Consider the following 14329-nt stretch of genomic DNA (forward strand, 5'->3'; position numbering starts at 1 on the left):
AACATTAGGAGGTTGGTGACCTGGAGTAATCGGTGCTTCTACAGTGCCCTTCATCTCATGATCTCTAAGAGACTTACTAGAGTCTATAAATGAGGTCATTCCCTTCCTAGCAGTGGGGAAACTGAGGCACTGAGCGGTTAAGTGACTTGGCTGAAGTCGCAGAGCAAGTCAGTGGCAGAGGTGAGAACAAAATACCAGTTTCCTGGTTCCCATTCTCTGCTCTAGCCGCTAGCAGCCCTGCCTCTCCCATGGCCGATCTGGAATTGAGTGGAGCTGCTTTTTTTTTTTTTTTTTTTTTTAAAAGAAGGGAAATTTACTGAGTTCCTGCCGGAGGAACAGGGAGTCCAGAACGGCCACACTAACCTCCACCAGGGCTACTGATGGCAAGCAAATCCAGACTGGCTATGACTGAGTGGGGACTGAGGCATCCAGATTGCTGCTCAGCCGGCTCAGCCCCCTCGAACAACTGACAGGATGCGCGGTATCTCGCCACGGCAGGGCAGGGCCTTGCACTGCTGTGCATCCAGGGCCCTGGCTAACAGAGGCTGCCGGGCGGGCGAGAAAAAGACACAAGGGATAAAAAGAGCAGAGATGACAGAGCAGGAGAGGGAGGAGGCAGGAGGGCTGGAGAGACCGCACACAGAGATCGAAAATCAATTCCCGTCGGGGCCATTCCTTCCCCTAAGGACACTCTGACTGAGCAGAGTCACTAACCGGAGCCAGGCCACTGTCCCTGTTCCAGTGCAAAGAAAAAGGGGAACAAACGGGCTGGCTGCCTCTGCCCCAGATGCCAGTGGTGCCGGGACACGCCACAGGCTCACAAGCACCTCTCGCCAACCTCCAGCTGGCCACAGGGGAGTGGGGACTGCTTGTTATTTCTGCTATGGTGGCAACCAGGAGCCAGGCCCCATTGTGTCTGCATGCACAAAGGCACCCCTGCCCCAGAGAGCTCAGAGTTGAAGATGGGGACACAATGCAACAGGGGAATAAACAGGCAAAGCAGGGAGGGGTCAGCGGTCACCAGCCTCCTCAGGAGCGAAGGGAAGGTGTCACAGCGGAGCTTTAGGGAAGCCTTTACACTAGCTAAGACCTTTGAAATCCCTCTTTCCTAGGAGGACCTCACAAGCATTCCTGGAGTTTAGCCTCATAGGGTTGCTGGCAGGTATTATGCCCATTTCACAGTGGGAGAACAGAGGCCCAGTTGAAGTGATTTGCCCAAGGTCACAGGAAGAGGCAGTGAATTGATCCCAAGTTCCTGGCCAGGGCCCTACCCCTATGACCATCCTCTGCCCCTGCTGGCATGATCTTCCCAAGAACGAATGGGAGGCGTGGGAGAAGCAGACAAGCGAGTGATGGAGGCCGGCAGACAAGCGAGGGCATGGGGCGGCCATCGCATGGCAAGAAATTAAATGCGAAGGGCAGGGTGAGGTGGAGAAGGAGCTTAACGTAAAGACAGGCAGCCAGCGCTCGCAGGGAACGGGCGCCTGGAGACGTCTCCTCCACGGCATGGCGTGCTTCCCCCCACCTCCAATGGGGAAGGTGGCTTTCCACACCAGGTTAGGAGCTCTTCTTTTTTGTCCAAATGCACTTGGTGCAAATATTTCCGGCAAGCTAATCACTTCCCCTAATCCGCAGCCGTCAGCGCAGTCACGCTAACTGCTTGCTCGCTGACAGCCGCCTGGCAGCAGCTTGACGAGGGGATTCTGACTGCACTGCTGCAGTTCATCAAAAGCAAATGCATCTGCAAGCAAGCCGCACAAGGCCCAACAAATATACATACCCAGAGAGAGCTTAGGGCCAACAGAGCCAGCTTCTGTATTCCACTAGCCAGCCCTCCGGGTCTCAAGCCGGGCAAGAGGAGAAAGGGGGGACATGTGGTAAGGCCCCGAAGGGGGACATAGGAGATTTGGGTTCAGTTTCGTGGCTCTTCCAGAAACTTCCCTTACGACCTTGGGCAAGTGACATTGGGGGAGGTTTGCAAGAGATCTCAGCTTCCAGGGAAGCGCCAAAATAAGGCGGCAGGTTTCCAAGAACTCCGCATGTCAGGAGCAGAGGAGCCCCTCTGACAATCTGTCCAGCAGCGTCACGGTGGGAGACGCTGGGTGCGGAGCTCTTACGAAAAACCTGGCCCTGATTTAGGTGCCTAGATGGGAGTCAAGCTCTTCTGAATATCTGGGCTCAATTGTGGGTGCTGCTGTCTGAGCACTTGGAAATGCAGAGCCGGCAGGCTGGGGAGGCTCTGCTACCTGCTTGCTGCTATACAGCCTGCCTCTGGCAACTGATAATGAAATACTTGGCGGGTGGGTTCGACGGGAAAGACGTGGTCTGATCTGTCTTATACCCCATCTCAGGTACGGGGGCATTGCATCGGGGGCATTGCATCATGTGTTTCAGAATTGTCTCGGGGAAGGGCCCACTCCTGTCCCCCCCCATCTGTAAGGGGCACTTTTACATCAGGACACGTTCTCCACCCCACGACATCCCTCTGCCCCTGCTGGCATGATCGTCCCAAGCGCGAATGGGAAGTCTGGGAGAAGCAGACAAGCGGGTGATGGAGGCCGGCGATCGCACAGCAAGAAATTAAATGTGAAAGGCAGGGCACGGCGAGCTGGAGAAGGGGCTTAACAGCAAGACAGGAAGCCAGCGCTTGCAGGGAGGCAAATCTAAATGGTGGTGGCGATAGCGCTGGGAAACCATGGAGATGATGGTCTCCCCGTACCCTCCCGATATACCCCCGCTTCAGGAACGCCCGGCAGACATGCTTCTCCCCCTCATGTCCCTGTGGTGCAACCCCGGTGCCAGATGCCCCAATGCCGCCTTGCCATGCAACTCCATGACCCATTGCAATGCCCACCAAAATTGGTGACTTCCTGGTCCAGTCTGACCCCCTTCACCAGGAGCGATCCATGATGGAATCAGTGGGAATTGTCCCACGGGTGCAGACATGGCTTGCTATCCATTACGCACACCAGCCGGCTGTCTAGAGCAGCCAGCAAGTCTGAAGAACTGCTCTGAGATCAAGGCACTCTCTCCCGGATGCATGCTACATCCGTGGCATGTAGCCCTTGAGATCGCAAAGGGCTCCTATGAACAACACTTCTGCCAAAAGCAGATCTTGTCCCTCCTTATTTCTGCCATCCTTGACGAGCAGCTCTTAACGAGAGGGGACAATGGCTCCTTCCGGCCTTTAATAACCGTTGCTGCAGGGGACAGCAGAGGGGAAGGTGCATGATTAAAAGCTAAAGCCAAACCGAATCCTCCTGGCTGGACCCGTGTCCTTCCCCCCAGCTGCAATGAGAAGCTGTCCAGCCAGCTAGGTTTATCCAAGCAAAAGAAGGACAAAGGCAACTGCGCCTGCCTCCCCCTTACTCTCCTAGCGGCGTGACCTTCAGCCGTAGACGCCCCAGGACAGAGCCAACCCTGTTTGGAAACACACGTGGTACGATCTTTGTCTGCTGCTATCTGCGGGCTCTGAGCTCACCTTGAGCTGTCAGTTTCACCTGGGTGCTTCCAGAAGCCCCCCTCCCCCAGAGCTGACCCTTCCCTAGAACTTCTTCTGTGCGCCCCCCCGCCCCCCGAAATGCAACTTTGCTGCAGTCCAGGTTAAAAACCGGGCTGCGTTTAGTCTTGAGACAAGACGACGGCAGGGGGCCGTGATACCATCCTGCTGCTGTGTCAAGGGCTGGGACAAAGAGGACTGCACTCAGTTGTTCTCCATGTCCACTACACAAACCTCAGCGATGCTTCGGAGGAAGCACCGTGGGGATGCGAACCACGGTTGCGTGGAGCTGAAGAGGAACCAGGAGACGGCTCCCAGGCAAGACTCCAAACTCTGTGCGACACACACGCGTTTTGTCGCATATGTTTAAACCAAATTAAAGATGGTTTTACTAATCGCCTGGCATTTAAATCAACACGCCATCTCTGTCAAGTTAAATCTAAGGAGACATCTCGAGGTCCATTAGCTGTTTATGTTAATTAACGACAGAGGCAGTTCATTATTAAGCATGTATTCATGGGAAGCGACCAGCTAGGTGGGTTGTTACAAACCTGATTACATGGGCACTGACCTCGATCCAGTGCGTGCCCGGGAATCGGTCGGCGTTTAACTGCCCGGCGATTGTCACGTTCAATCGACATCCGGATCCTCAGCCTTGGAGAAAGTCGGGTGGGAGGGTGCAAGCTGGCCTTCCTCGCCAGTCAATGCAGGAGGTAGCCAGTCCAGAACCCACCTTTCCAGGCTCCAGCCAGACTCCAGTCCCCTTTCCCGTCGCTGAGCTAGAGAGGGGGGATCTGCCAGGCTGGCATGGGTGTCTGCGAGGTTGTCTCCATGGCTGCCGGTTGCTGCCCCACTTTCCCTGCCAGAGTCCATGGCATCCTTCCGGCTCCCGGCCAGCCCTTCTGCTCACATCCTCTCCCTGCCCAGGAACTTTTCCCCTCTGCCCCGTTCGATTCCCCTGCTGTGTGTCTTTCTCCCGGTCGTTTCAAAGCTCCCTCTGTTTCTCTGGGTATTTTTTTTTCCTTTTCAAATGTCAGTGTGTTCCGTCCAACGAGTCACGCAGGCCGAGTGCCAGGCGTCCGTGCACACCCATGCCCTTGCCGCCCGCTGCCTGCGTGCCCACAGCCTCGCCACCCCCTTGCCACCAGCGGGGAGCTGTGTGTGCTAGGGACGGGAGCTTGGCTACCCATGCGGAGCTGATTGCATTCAAGGCAGGCTCTGTGCTCTTAAAGACACAGTCCCCGCAGGCCTGTAGGACCCTGCTCTCCGGCTGATCTCCAGCTTGGCCCCTCGGGGGCACCCGTGCGAGGAGGGGCAGGACAGCGCCCTAGCGTGACAGCTGGCTGAGGTGGCACAGAGCAGAGAAAGGCCTGGGGAGGGGCATGTGGGGCTGGGGGGATAAGTGCCCTGTTCTCCCGCTCTGTCCCAGCCATGCAAAGATCCTCTCTCTCCCTCACAAGCTTGGCATGGGCAGGCCCAGCCTGAAACCCCTGCTCCAAACACCCCTGGCCTTTGGGCCAGGGCAGATCCAGGCCCATCCTTTTTGGCATGACCCTTTCCCAGGCTGAGCGTGGCCAAGGAAACAATTCACTGCAGAGATCAGGGCCAAGATGCTGCATGTGAGCCCTGGGGGGCTTAGTCTCAAGAGGCTGCGGTGCAGGAGGGAGCTCCCAGTGCTGTCCATGATGCTGCAGTTGCACGCGCTGTCACGGGCTGAGTCTTGTCACTGCGTGTGCTGGAGGTAGCAGAAAGGATAATCCTACCCCCAGGCTCACGGCAACCCGATGGGCTTCCTCTACAGCCTGCCCCCGGTCCCCGCCAACCCCCGAGGGAAGCAAAGGACAATCCTTTGCACGCAACAGATCCCAGCTGAAATCTCAAAGCGCTTCCCAAATATTAATCCTCGGGTCACTCCTGGGAGGGGAGGATTATCCCCATTGTCCAGAGGGGAAAACTGAGGCATAGAGAAAGTGATTTGGCCAAGGTCACACAGTAGGTCAGTGGCGGAGCAGGAACTAGAGACCGTAGCGTCCTGCCTTCTAGCCAGTGCTGTACTCACTCGAACTCGCTGCCTCCCCTGTACAAACTAACTAACCCGCCCCACTGAGTCAATTCACATCCTACCACACCAGGATTTTTATCTCTATTGACATTACAGGGATGTCCAGAGGCGTGAGCTGTGCTCAGTGTCCCATCGTGCTGGGTGCTATACAAACACACAAGAAACAGTCCCTGTCCCACAGACCTTACAGTCTAAACAGACACAACCACAGGGTGAGAGAAAGGCAGTATCATTATGCCCATTTTACAGTTGGAGAAACCGAGGCACAGAGAATCAGTGACTCGCCCTGGGGGCAAAGGCAGGCATTGAACCTCCATTTCCAAAGGACCACTCCAGCCCCATAACCACAAGACCATTTTCCCCCTCGAGAGCCCTTTTCCCCCAAAGCGAGCCGGGTCCAATTCTCTTACACCACGGCTCTGTCCTGTGGAGGAGAACCAGACTGGCCCTTCACAACAAGGCTCCAGCCCCACACCATGCCACTTCCCCGCTACACCCCTCCACAAATCAGTTTCCCTCTTCTCCCCATCCCCAAACAAACAGGGCTACTTTTCCCAGGGCCACCATCTCTCCCCAGGGCCCAGGGGCCTTTCCAGACAGGCCTGTTAAGTGACAAGTGGCCCCTTTCCGCAGGTGCCTCTCTGTTTGCTCATGCACTTCCTGCTGTATCTGTTGGGTGGCAGCTGGAGAACGCTGAGCCCCCCCAGGGGCGTTGCAGGTGCCCAGCCCCTGTCATCACAGACTATTAAGTCCCCAAACTGCGGTTGCAACCCTTTGTGGCCACCACAGGTCCCCGACGCTTTTTGGGACAGCCAGCCTGGCCGAACCCCAGCTCAGATCCTTGCGTTTCGCCTCACTAATCCTCTCCCTCCCCATAGTTTCAGCTCAGTGCCGTATCTTCCTTCGTTTCCTGCCCTGAAGTGCGTCCCCCTGGGGCGTTAAACAGCTGCTGTGCTCCACACCCGAGGCGGCTGCGTGTCAGCGGCAGGCGAACGAGGCCAGGCACTACAAGATGGAAGACTTGGGAGCTGGGACTCCCGGGTTCTGTTCCCAGCGCTGCTCCTCACTTGCCTTCAGCACGTGACTTGAAGGCCTCTCGGGGCATTTCCCCGATCTGCGCACCGGGGGTAACGCTCAGAGGCCCGTTGCGGGACTCGGTGAATTCATCTTTGTGACGTGCTCCTTGGAGGACCGAGCCCCTGTGGTCTACACTCAGTCCTCCCCCCAGGCAGGCCCAACTCCCAGGGCTGAAACTGGTCCGATATGTTATCAGAGTCCCAAGGCCCTTATTAGGTACGTCTACACGGCAAGCAGCAGCGGCGCGGCGCTAAAAGTCGCTACGCAGACGGGCGGGCTGGGGCTCGGTAGCTGCGGGAGCAGGGTGGGCTTCACAGCCCAAGCTCCAGCCCCAGACGCAACATCTACACGGCTTTTCTTTGCGTCGTAGTGCAGGCCCCTGAGCCCAGGGCTGTGCACCCGGCTCCGAGACCAGCTGCTGCAGGCTGTAGACCAATCCCCAGGGAGGAGCAAAGGCAGCAGGATCTGCTCTCTGACCGCTAGAGCACCCTGGGATCCTTCGGGGGGCGAAAGGGGGGGGCGCATTATCAAGCTGTTCTCACGTGTCATTCTGTGGGCTCTGCAGAAGCAACAGGGGGACAGCAAGCACGCGGGCGGGGACGGAGTGACAGGCAGGCAATGCCACCTGCTTGCTGGCTCTGCCGTCCGTTCAGCAGATGCCTCGGTGCCAAGGACAGATGGCGGAGGGCACAGCCCTTCATCCGCGTGCCAACAGGCCCAGGGCTCTGCTGGGTGCTTCTTGTTCTGGAGTGGGCCCAGCTCACAAATGAGTGGAGCGCGGCCACCGGGGTTACATCCAGGGCCAGCGATCCCCGGGCTGCTGTGTCCATCCTTTTCTGAGCCACTGCCCCTGTGCAAACCCCCCCCCCCCCCCCGGCCCCTGCTGCCCTTCCCCTGGGGGCACCAGCGTGTGACGCGCCCTCACCTGTGTGTGCCTGACACCGAGGGGGAGAGAAGCCAAGTCAGGAGCCGTCCAGGGCATGGCTCAGACTGAATCTTTTAAAGGCTGATGCCCCAGCCTCCACCTCCCCACACCCAGAGTCGGTGTCTCCATCTGAGCTCTCTCTCTGGGGCAGGAAGGAAGGAACTGGTGCTCCCGGGGCCAATAGGACCCTTTCTGAGCTAGGGTCCCTCCCAGGCTCCTGGACTGGGAGGGGTCCCAGGAACCAGGGTAGTCAGCTGGACAAGTCTTGTCCTGAGTCCGGTGACCCATCCTAGCTCACCCAGGAGAAGCACATTCAATCTCTCCAGACCAGGTCGGCCGGACATGGGGGGCTTCTGAGGTTAGTGCGGGGGAGAGAACCGAGGGAATGAGGATCCTGGAGGAGCCAAAACAATCTGCTGGTTCCCCAGGCCCCTGTTGCCCAACCCATAGAATCATAGAATCATAGAATATCAGGGTTGGAAGGGACCTCAGGAGGTCATCTAGTCCAGCCCCCTGCTCAAAGCAGGACCAATCCCCAATCAAATCATCCCAGCCAGGGCTTTGTCAAGCCTGACCTTAAAAACTTCCAAGGAAGGAGATTCTACCACCTCCCTAGGTAACGCATTCCAGTGTTTCACCACCCTCCTAGTGAAAAAGTTTCTTCTAATATCCAACCTAAACCTCCCCCACTGCAACTTGAGACCATTTCTCCTTGTCCTGTCCTCTTCTACCACTGAGAATAGTCTAGAACCATCCTCTCTGGAACCACCTCTCAGGTAGTTGAAAGCAGCTATCAAATCCCCCCTCATTCTTCTCTTCCGCAGACTAAACAATCCTAGTTCCCTCAGCCTCTCCTCATAGGTCATGTGTTCCAGACCCCTAATCATTTTTGTTGCCCTTTGCTGGACTCTCTCCAATTTATCCACGTCCTTCTTGTAGTGTGGGGCCCAAAACTGGACACAGTACTCCAGATGAGGCCTCACCAATGTCGAACAGAGGGGAACGGTCACGTCCCTCGATCTGCTCGCTATGCCCCTACTTATACATCCCAAAATGCCATTGGCCTTCTTGGCAACAAGGGCACACTGCTGACTCATATCCAGCTTCTCGTCCACCCAGGCTAATCACCCCTTTTCCTGCCACCCCACAAATGCCCTCCAGCCGCAGACACATTGAAGCAGAGCGCACAGGTCCGGGTGGCGCTGTACTGAGGATTGGGGCCGGCCAGGGCAGGGCAGACTGCTGCCCAGAGCCAGTGACAATTCCCTTTGCCAAGCCGGGCAGTGGGGCCGGAGAGAAGGGGGCTGAGCCGCAGATCATGCCCGACACATCTGGAAACAGAGGCGGTGCCGCAGGCCTGGGAGAGCTGTGAGCACCAGGCAGCAATGCCAGGGTAGCCTCTCTGGCATGGAGCCCAGAGCCCAACTGCAGGCAGGCGGGCGGGCGGCAGGGCTCTCAGCCTGAGCCAGGCTCTGTTCCCATTGGCACTGCCAAGCTCCTCCACGTACTGAGGGCATCCCCTGCCCCTAGGGAAGGGGGAGGGGAATGACTCCCATGCGCCCTTGTGAATCCTGTGAACTCCACGACTGGCCTGCTCCTCCGCCCCCACCTTGCCATGCTCTGCCCCCCCTACCATGTGCCCCTTCCTCCCCCAACTGAGAGTGTCTCACCTCCACCCCCAGTCAGGCCTCCCCGCCTCCCCCCACATACTCACAACCCTGCCACTGAGGGTCTCTCCCCATTCAACCGGGATAAAACAGACTCCAAACAAAGCCCCGGATCTGAACGTCCACAAGCTTTGGGAGCGTTGGAATTGGATCAGAACTTAGCAGCCTGGCCCCATCTCTGCCTGGATTGGGGAGGGCATCCAGGCCATCCAACTCCACCCTCCACTGCCCGTCTCAACCCCCTGTGCTTCCGGCCATCCTACTTATTGGCACAGGACCCCTTGCCTGGGAGAGGGAACCATGCCCGGGGAGCAGAGCTGGCTGGGGAGCTTCTGGGAGAAGTAGATCTCTAGGGCTGGGGGGCTGGGGGGCACGGGCAGGACCGTAGCTGCTCCCAGGGGGCAAGACGTTAGTTCGACTAATCCCTATCCCTCATTCAGGGCTGTCAGCGCCCAGGGTCCCAGAGCGCTTTGCAAACCGGGCACAGAAGCATCTCGTCACCTGCCACAGCAGCGCAGTCAAGGGGCAGCACGCGGCTGGTGTCTAACAGGGCCCGGCAATGCCAGACAACGCTCTAGGCCAGCGAGTGCAGGACGCAGCATCAGCTCCAGATGGCAAGTGAATCCCAAGCAGGCAGAGCACGAGGGACCTGCTGGAATTCACCCAGGAGGCCAGGGCTGAAGCTGTTCCCGCAGGATAGCGGCGCTCCGGACCTTGGCATTGCAGTGCAGCTGCCCTCCCCAGCGCTGAGCGCCCAACAAGGGGGGAAAGCGTCACTAAATCACCAGCCCCACTCCTGGCAGCAGCCCAGGGTCGTGGCAGGCCTGACCTTGTGTAGTCCCTGGGGTCTAACGAGATCACAGCAGGAGGATCTTTCTACACCAGTTTCTCCTCCCCCGCCCGCCCCTTCTCCCTGGGAAATCTCCACACCCCCTCTAGCAGCGGGGGGGAGCTGCGCAGCAATGTTAATTGAATTAAAATAACAATAAGAATTAATAAAATCCAGCCCAAGACCCGAGCAGCAGCAGCGACTCCAGCAGAGTGCAGAAGCCACATGCCCGCGCTCACACACACGCTCATGCGGGTGAAGGACCAGGCGAGAGTTGCATTACTACCTGCTGAAAGGATCAAATCGCCGGATGAAAACAAAGCGGCCTCAGCAGCTCGCTAAAAACCAGTTTGCGCAGATTAAAACCCACCCAAAGGCCCTTCGCTGAGCAGTTCTAGACGGAAGCTGATTAAGCAGCCTTTGTTCAGACAGTGCTCACCTCGTTGGAGGTGGCTTTTTCCCTGGACTGCTGCCTGAAGAACATGGTTTGGTTCTGCTTCCCTTTACCGTGTTCGCCTCCCATTTCCCTGCACGGGCCTTTCCCGCGGGGAAAAGGGGAGGCTGCCAGTTCAGTGGCGAGCGTGGCATGGTTTGCACACTCCCTGGGTGCACCCGACCGCATGGCGTGCACCGAAAGACATCCACGGCAGAGACATCCACAGATAACGGGCTTACAATTCAGCGGCCACTCCTCCTGCCTCTCTCTGTAGCCTTCCACCTCCGGCTCACTCTCCCTGGTGGGCTCTTAGCCTTCTCCCCCGCCCCCCCCCCCCAACCCAATCCGATAACCTCTGTCTCCTCTTTTCCACCCCTTCCCCTCTTCCCTCTGTGTCTGCACACAGCAGGCGGTGGAAGCAGAGAGGCATGGGGCTGAGGCTGGAAATCTATCCCTGTGTTTCTAGGACTGGGCAGAGGTCTGGCAAACCAACCACTTTCCCCTACCTCCCCTTCCCTTCCCCCCCCCCAGCTTTCTGACTAAAGCCAAAGCCTGGGACAATCGGCAGCGTTAAAACAATCTCCAAAAGAAGCCTGGCTCTCTTTGCACGCGGGGTGAGACACATGTGCTGTTTACAGAGCCTGCTCTGTCAGGATCAGGCACGCCAATCGCCGTGGAAAAGCAAGGCCACGTTGGTAGAACTTAGACCCTGGCCCTGTATCCTGAATCCCATCCTACAGCTCTGCTCTTAGCCTAGATTGTCACCGAGATAACCCAGTGCTGAAATGAGTGAGTTGCACTTTATAGCAGCATGCCTTTCCGCCAGAGATCTCAAGGTGATCTGCAGCTTAGGTGGGGAAAACGAGGCTCAAAGAGGAGAAGCCATTTGCCAGAGACCAGCCTGCGTCTCAGTGGGAGTAGAACCCAGGAGTCCTGACTCCAAGCCCCCACCTTCTCTCATTGCTAGAACACGCTGAACTCAGCGGCATTCGAAATCAGTGACCCTCATGCATGTGGAAGTTGTACCGTGACCAGCTGCAGTGCTAGCTTAGACTGGAAGCTCTCTGGGGCAGGAATGTCTCATTCTCTGTACAGCGCCTAGCACAAGCGGGCCCTGTTCTCCGCTGGTCCCTAGGCAATACGCAATGACCAGGATTAATAGCAATAAGAGAGCGTCTGCATCACGCCTGCCATACAATTACTCCACATACGGTCCTCACACGACCACTCCTGCTTCCATCCAGACGATGCCCTGAGCCGTGCTGCCGGGCCGGAGAATATTAAACTCTGTAAGCAATGGGGACTCGTGCTGAGTGAGGCGGGAAGGAAAAGGGAAGGGGGAATCCCCGCCATCTAGAGATGAACGGTGCCAGGTGTAGAACTGACCAGCTCTAAGCCTTTGAACTTGAATTGTGGTTTCTCTGCCAGGGGACTCGAATCACCCCAGGGATGAGTCATTGTTGGCACAGACAATGGCAGCTTTTCTTATATCCGCTGACCCCAATTTCAGTGCAGGTTCTTGCTTAGCCGAGGATTCCACGGGACACGGGCGGTTTCCCCTTCTCCTTGGTGAGGCAGTATGATCATATGGCTAGGGCGCTGGGCTGGGAATCAAGACAGTTGGCTTCTCTTCCCAGCTTGCCCTATTACGTGTATAGAGCAAGTCGTTTTCCCTCCCACCCTTTGTCTCTCTCGTCTCTTAAAGGGCCAGGGCTGTCTCTTGCAACGCATTTGTACAGTGACTATTATGGGCTGTATTTCGGAAGTGCCCAGAGGCCCCCCTAGAGATCAGGGCCTCAGTACGAACGCATAGGAAGAGGCAGTCCCAGCCCTGATGAGCTTACAGATGAGACAGTCAAAGGGTGGGAGGGGAAAGAGAAGCACAGAGGGGGGACGGGAACTTGCCCAAGGTCACCCAGCTGTGCCCATGTCTGGGGCCTAGAACCCCAGAGTCCCACCTTCTAGCCCACTAGACTAATGGGGGGGGATCCGTCAGGGCATCACACTGCAGAGCTGAAGCTCCGTCCCTGAGACTCCACACCGCAGCTGGCGTTCCTAGGTGCTATGGTAAAGGAACTGTAGAAGCAGATGTTGGCCGTTACCAGCCCTGCTGGGCCGGTGTCTATTGCAGGACAGCAAATCTCAGGCTCTTCTCCACCTCCAACATGGGCTGGCACATAGCCTAGAGCTTAGAACCTGGGGCATCCACACGCGTCTTCGAAACCCACCTGGCTCATGATACAACCTCCAGCGACTCGCTCAACCTCCATGTGCCCTAGTCTCACCCTAGCTAGAAACCTGGGGCAGACCCGCAGCGTAGGCACCTCACTGGAAACCAAATACAGCCTCCGAGCTAGGGAAGGGAGTGCGGGAGGCTGCCTGTGGGGTGGGGCTCACCCTAGTGCAGCTCCTCCTCTCACCATCGCTTTTTGGCTGAGTTTCAAATTCCTCCTGTCCGGTTGCTTCCTCCGCCTCATTGGCTTCATCATCCTTCCCACTCCATCGGCTGCCAGCAGGCATGGGGGTTACCTGGAAGCTTCTCTGGGCCCACGGCTTCCCCTGGAGTCTTGCTCCCTTCCCCCGGAACACGCTTCCGGAGCCGGACCCCTCCCAGAGACTAGCATCTTCTGGGTCACTTACAAGGTGCCACGCCGCTAAATCCTCTGCTTATTGATTTCTCTGAGCAGTGACCTGCTTTCCTCTCCGTAGATGGGGGGGTGGGGTGGATAAAGACACTGGAAGTGAAGCTGATGGTTGCTAGGGGGGCGGGGGAGGATGATGAAGGGAAGGGAATTTCATGGCGGGGGGAGGATACAGGGGTAGAGACAAGGGGTCATGTGAGAACCGTGAGGGATACAGGGGTAGAGACAAGGCCCTTTGCAATTGGTCTCTCCTCTGTTCCGTGGCCCCGGGAGCCGGTGTAGGTCCTGGAGCAGTTTACACCTGTCCTGCAGCCCCTTTGCACTGGCCGAGCTGGTGTATAGGCACGGCCAGGCAACAGCAGGCTTAACTTTAACATCCGTAAAGAGAACAATCAATGCGCTGTGCTCCTTACGCATATGTGGCTGTCTCCACCCTGCAACCTGCCCGGCTGGACGCTCTTGGGGGCCAGGGTCTGCAACTTCCTGCGTTTGGAGAGCACTTGCCACTCCTGGAGGATTATCTCTCATGGCTGCTGGAGGTCTCTACTGAACTCAGCTGTCTCTCAGCAGTCCTGGCTGCCACTCTGTGATACATGAAGAGGGATTTTACAGCTAGCTGGCTGGCTGGGTGTCCATCAAAGGGAGCTACTTCCCCCCCCCTTCATGTATCACACACTCCATTCAGGATAGAGGCCAGGTTACTCATCCCACTAACAATTGTATTTCGAGAGCATCATCCAAGTTGCTGTCATGTATCACGTTAGTATCTGAGCACCTCTGATGAGAGGCAAGGAGGTGCTGTTATCCCCATTCTATAGATGGGAAACTGAGGCATGGAGAGACTAAGTGACTTGCTCAAGGCCACATGTGAAGTCTGCAGCAGAGCCAGGAACTGAATGCAGGTCTCCCAAGATCCCACCCTGGCCCCCTAACCGCTGGACTAACCTTTCGGCCTGACTGGCAGCTCTGAAAATCAGTTATCCACAGAGCAGGTACAAACCAGGCAGCAGCAGGGCTGGCTTCCCCTGCCAACATGCCTCCATGCTTAGGTGGTGAAAAGTCATTTCAGCCTCAGTCAGTCCATGCCCTCTCCAGGGACGCTGCCAGCCAGAGTGGGTGACAAACTGCCCTGAGAACTTCCAACTTGCGGGGTGGAAAGAGGCGAGAAACAACCCATCTTCCGTGCACACAA

General features: G+C 57.1%; 1 protein-coding gene across 23 annotated transcripts in view; it reads right to left on the reverse strand.

Annotated features, from left to right (window-relative positions):
- The window catches only part of SRCIN1 (SRC kinase signaling inhibitor 1), a 180072-nt gene that overhangs the window by 117754 nt on the left and 47989 nt on the right, over positions 1-14329 (reverse strand). For 3 of the 23 annotated variants that reach the window (XM_043536626.1, XM_043536629.1, XM_043536631.1), the window contains exon 1: positions 4071-4778. The exons of 9 other annotated variants lie outside the window; for them this stretch is intronic. In XM_043536626.1, the coding sequence (XP_043392561.1) occupies positions 4071-4140 (70 nt within the window). In that variant the 5' untranslated portion in view covers positions 4141-4778. Of the gene's footprint in view, positions 1-4050; positions 4790-14329 lie in introns of those variants that run through there. 11 more of the 23 variants (XM_043536612.1, XM_043536611.1, XM_043536613.1 and 8 more) reach the window with 8 other exon arrangements.

This window comes from Chelonia mydas, chromosome 27, assembly GCF_015237465.2.
Source record: "Chelonia mydas isolate rCheMyd1 chromosome 27, rCheMyd1.pri.v2, whole genome shotgun sequence".
NCBI classification, from domain to species: domain Eukaryota; kingdom Metazoa; phylum Chordata; order Testudines; family Cheloniidae; genus Chelonia; species Chelonia mydas.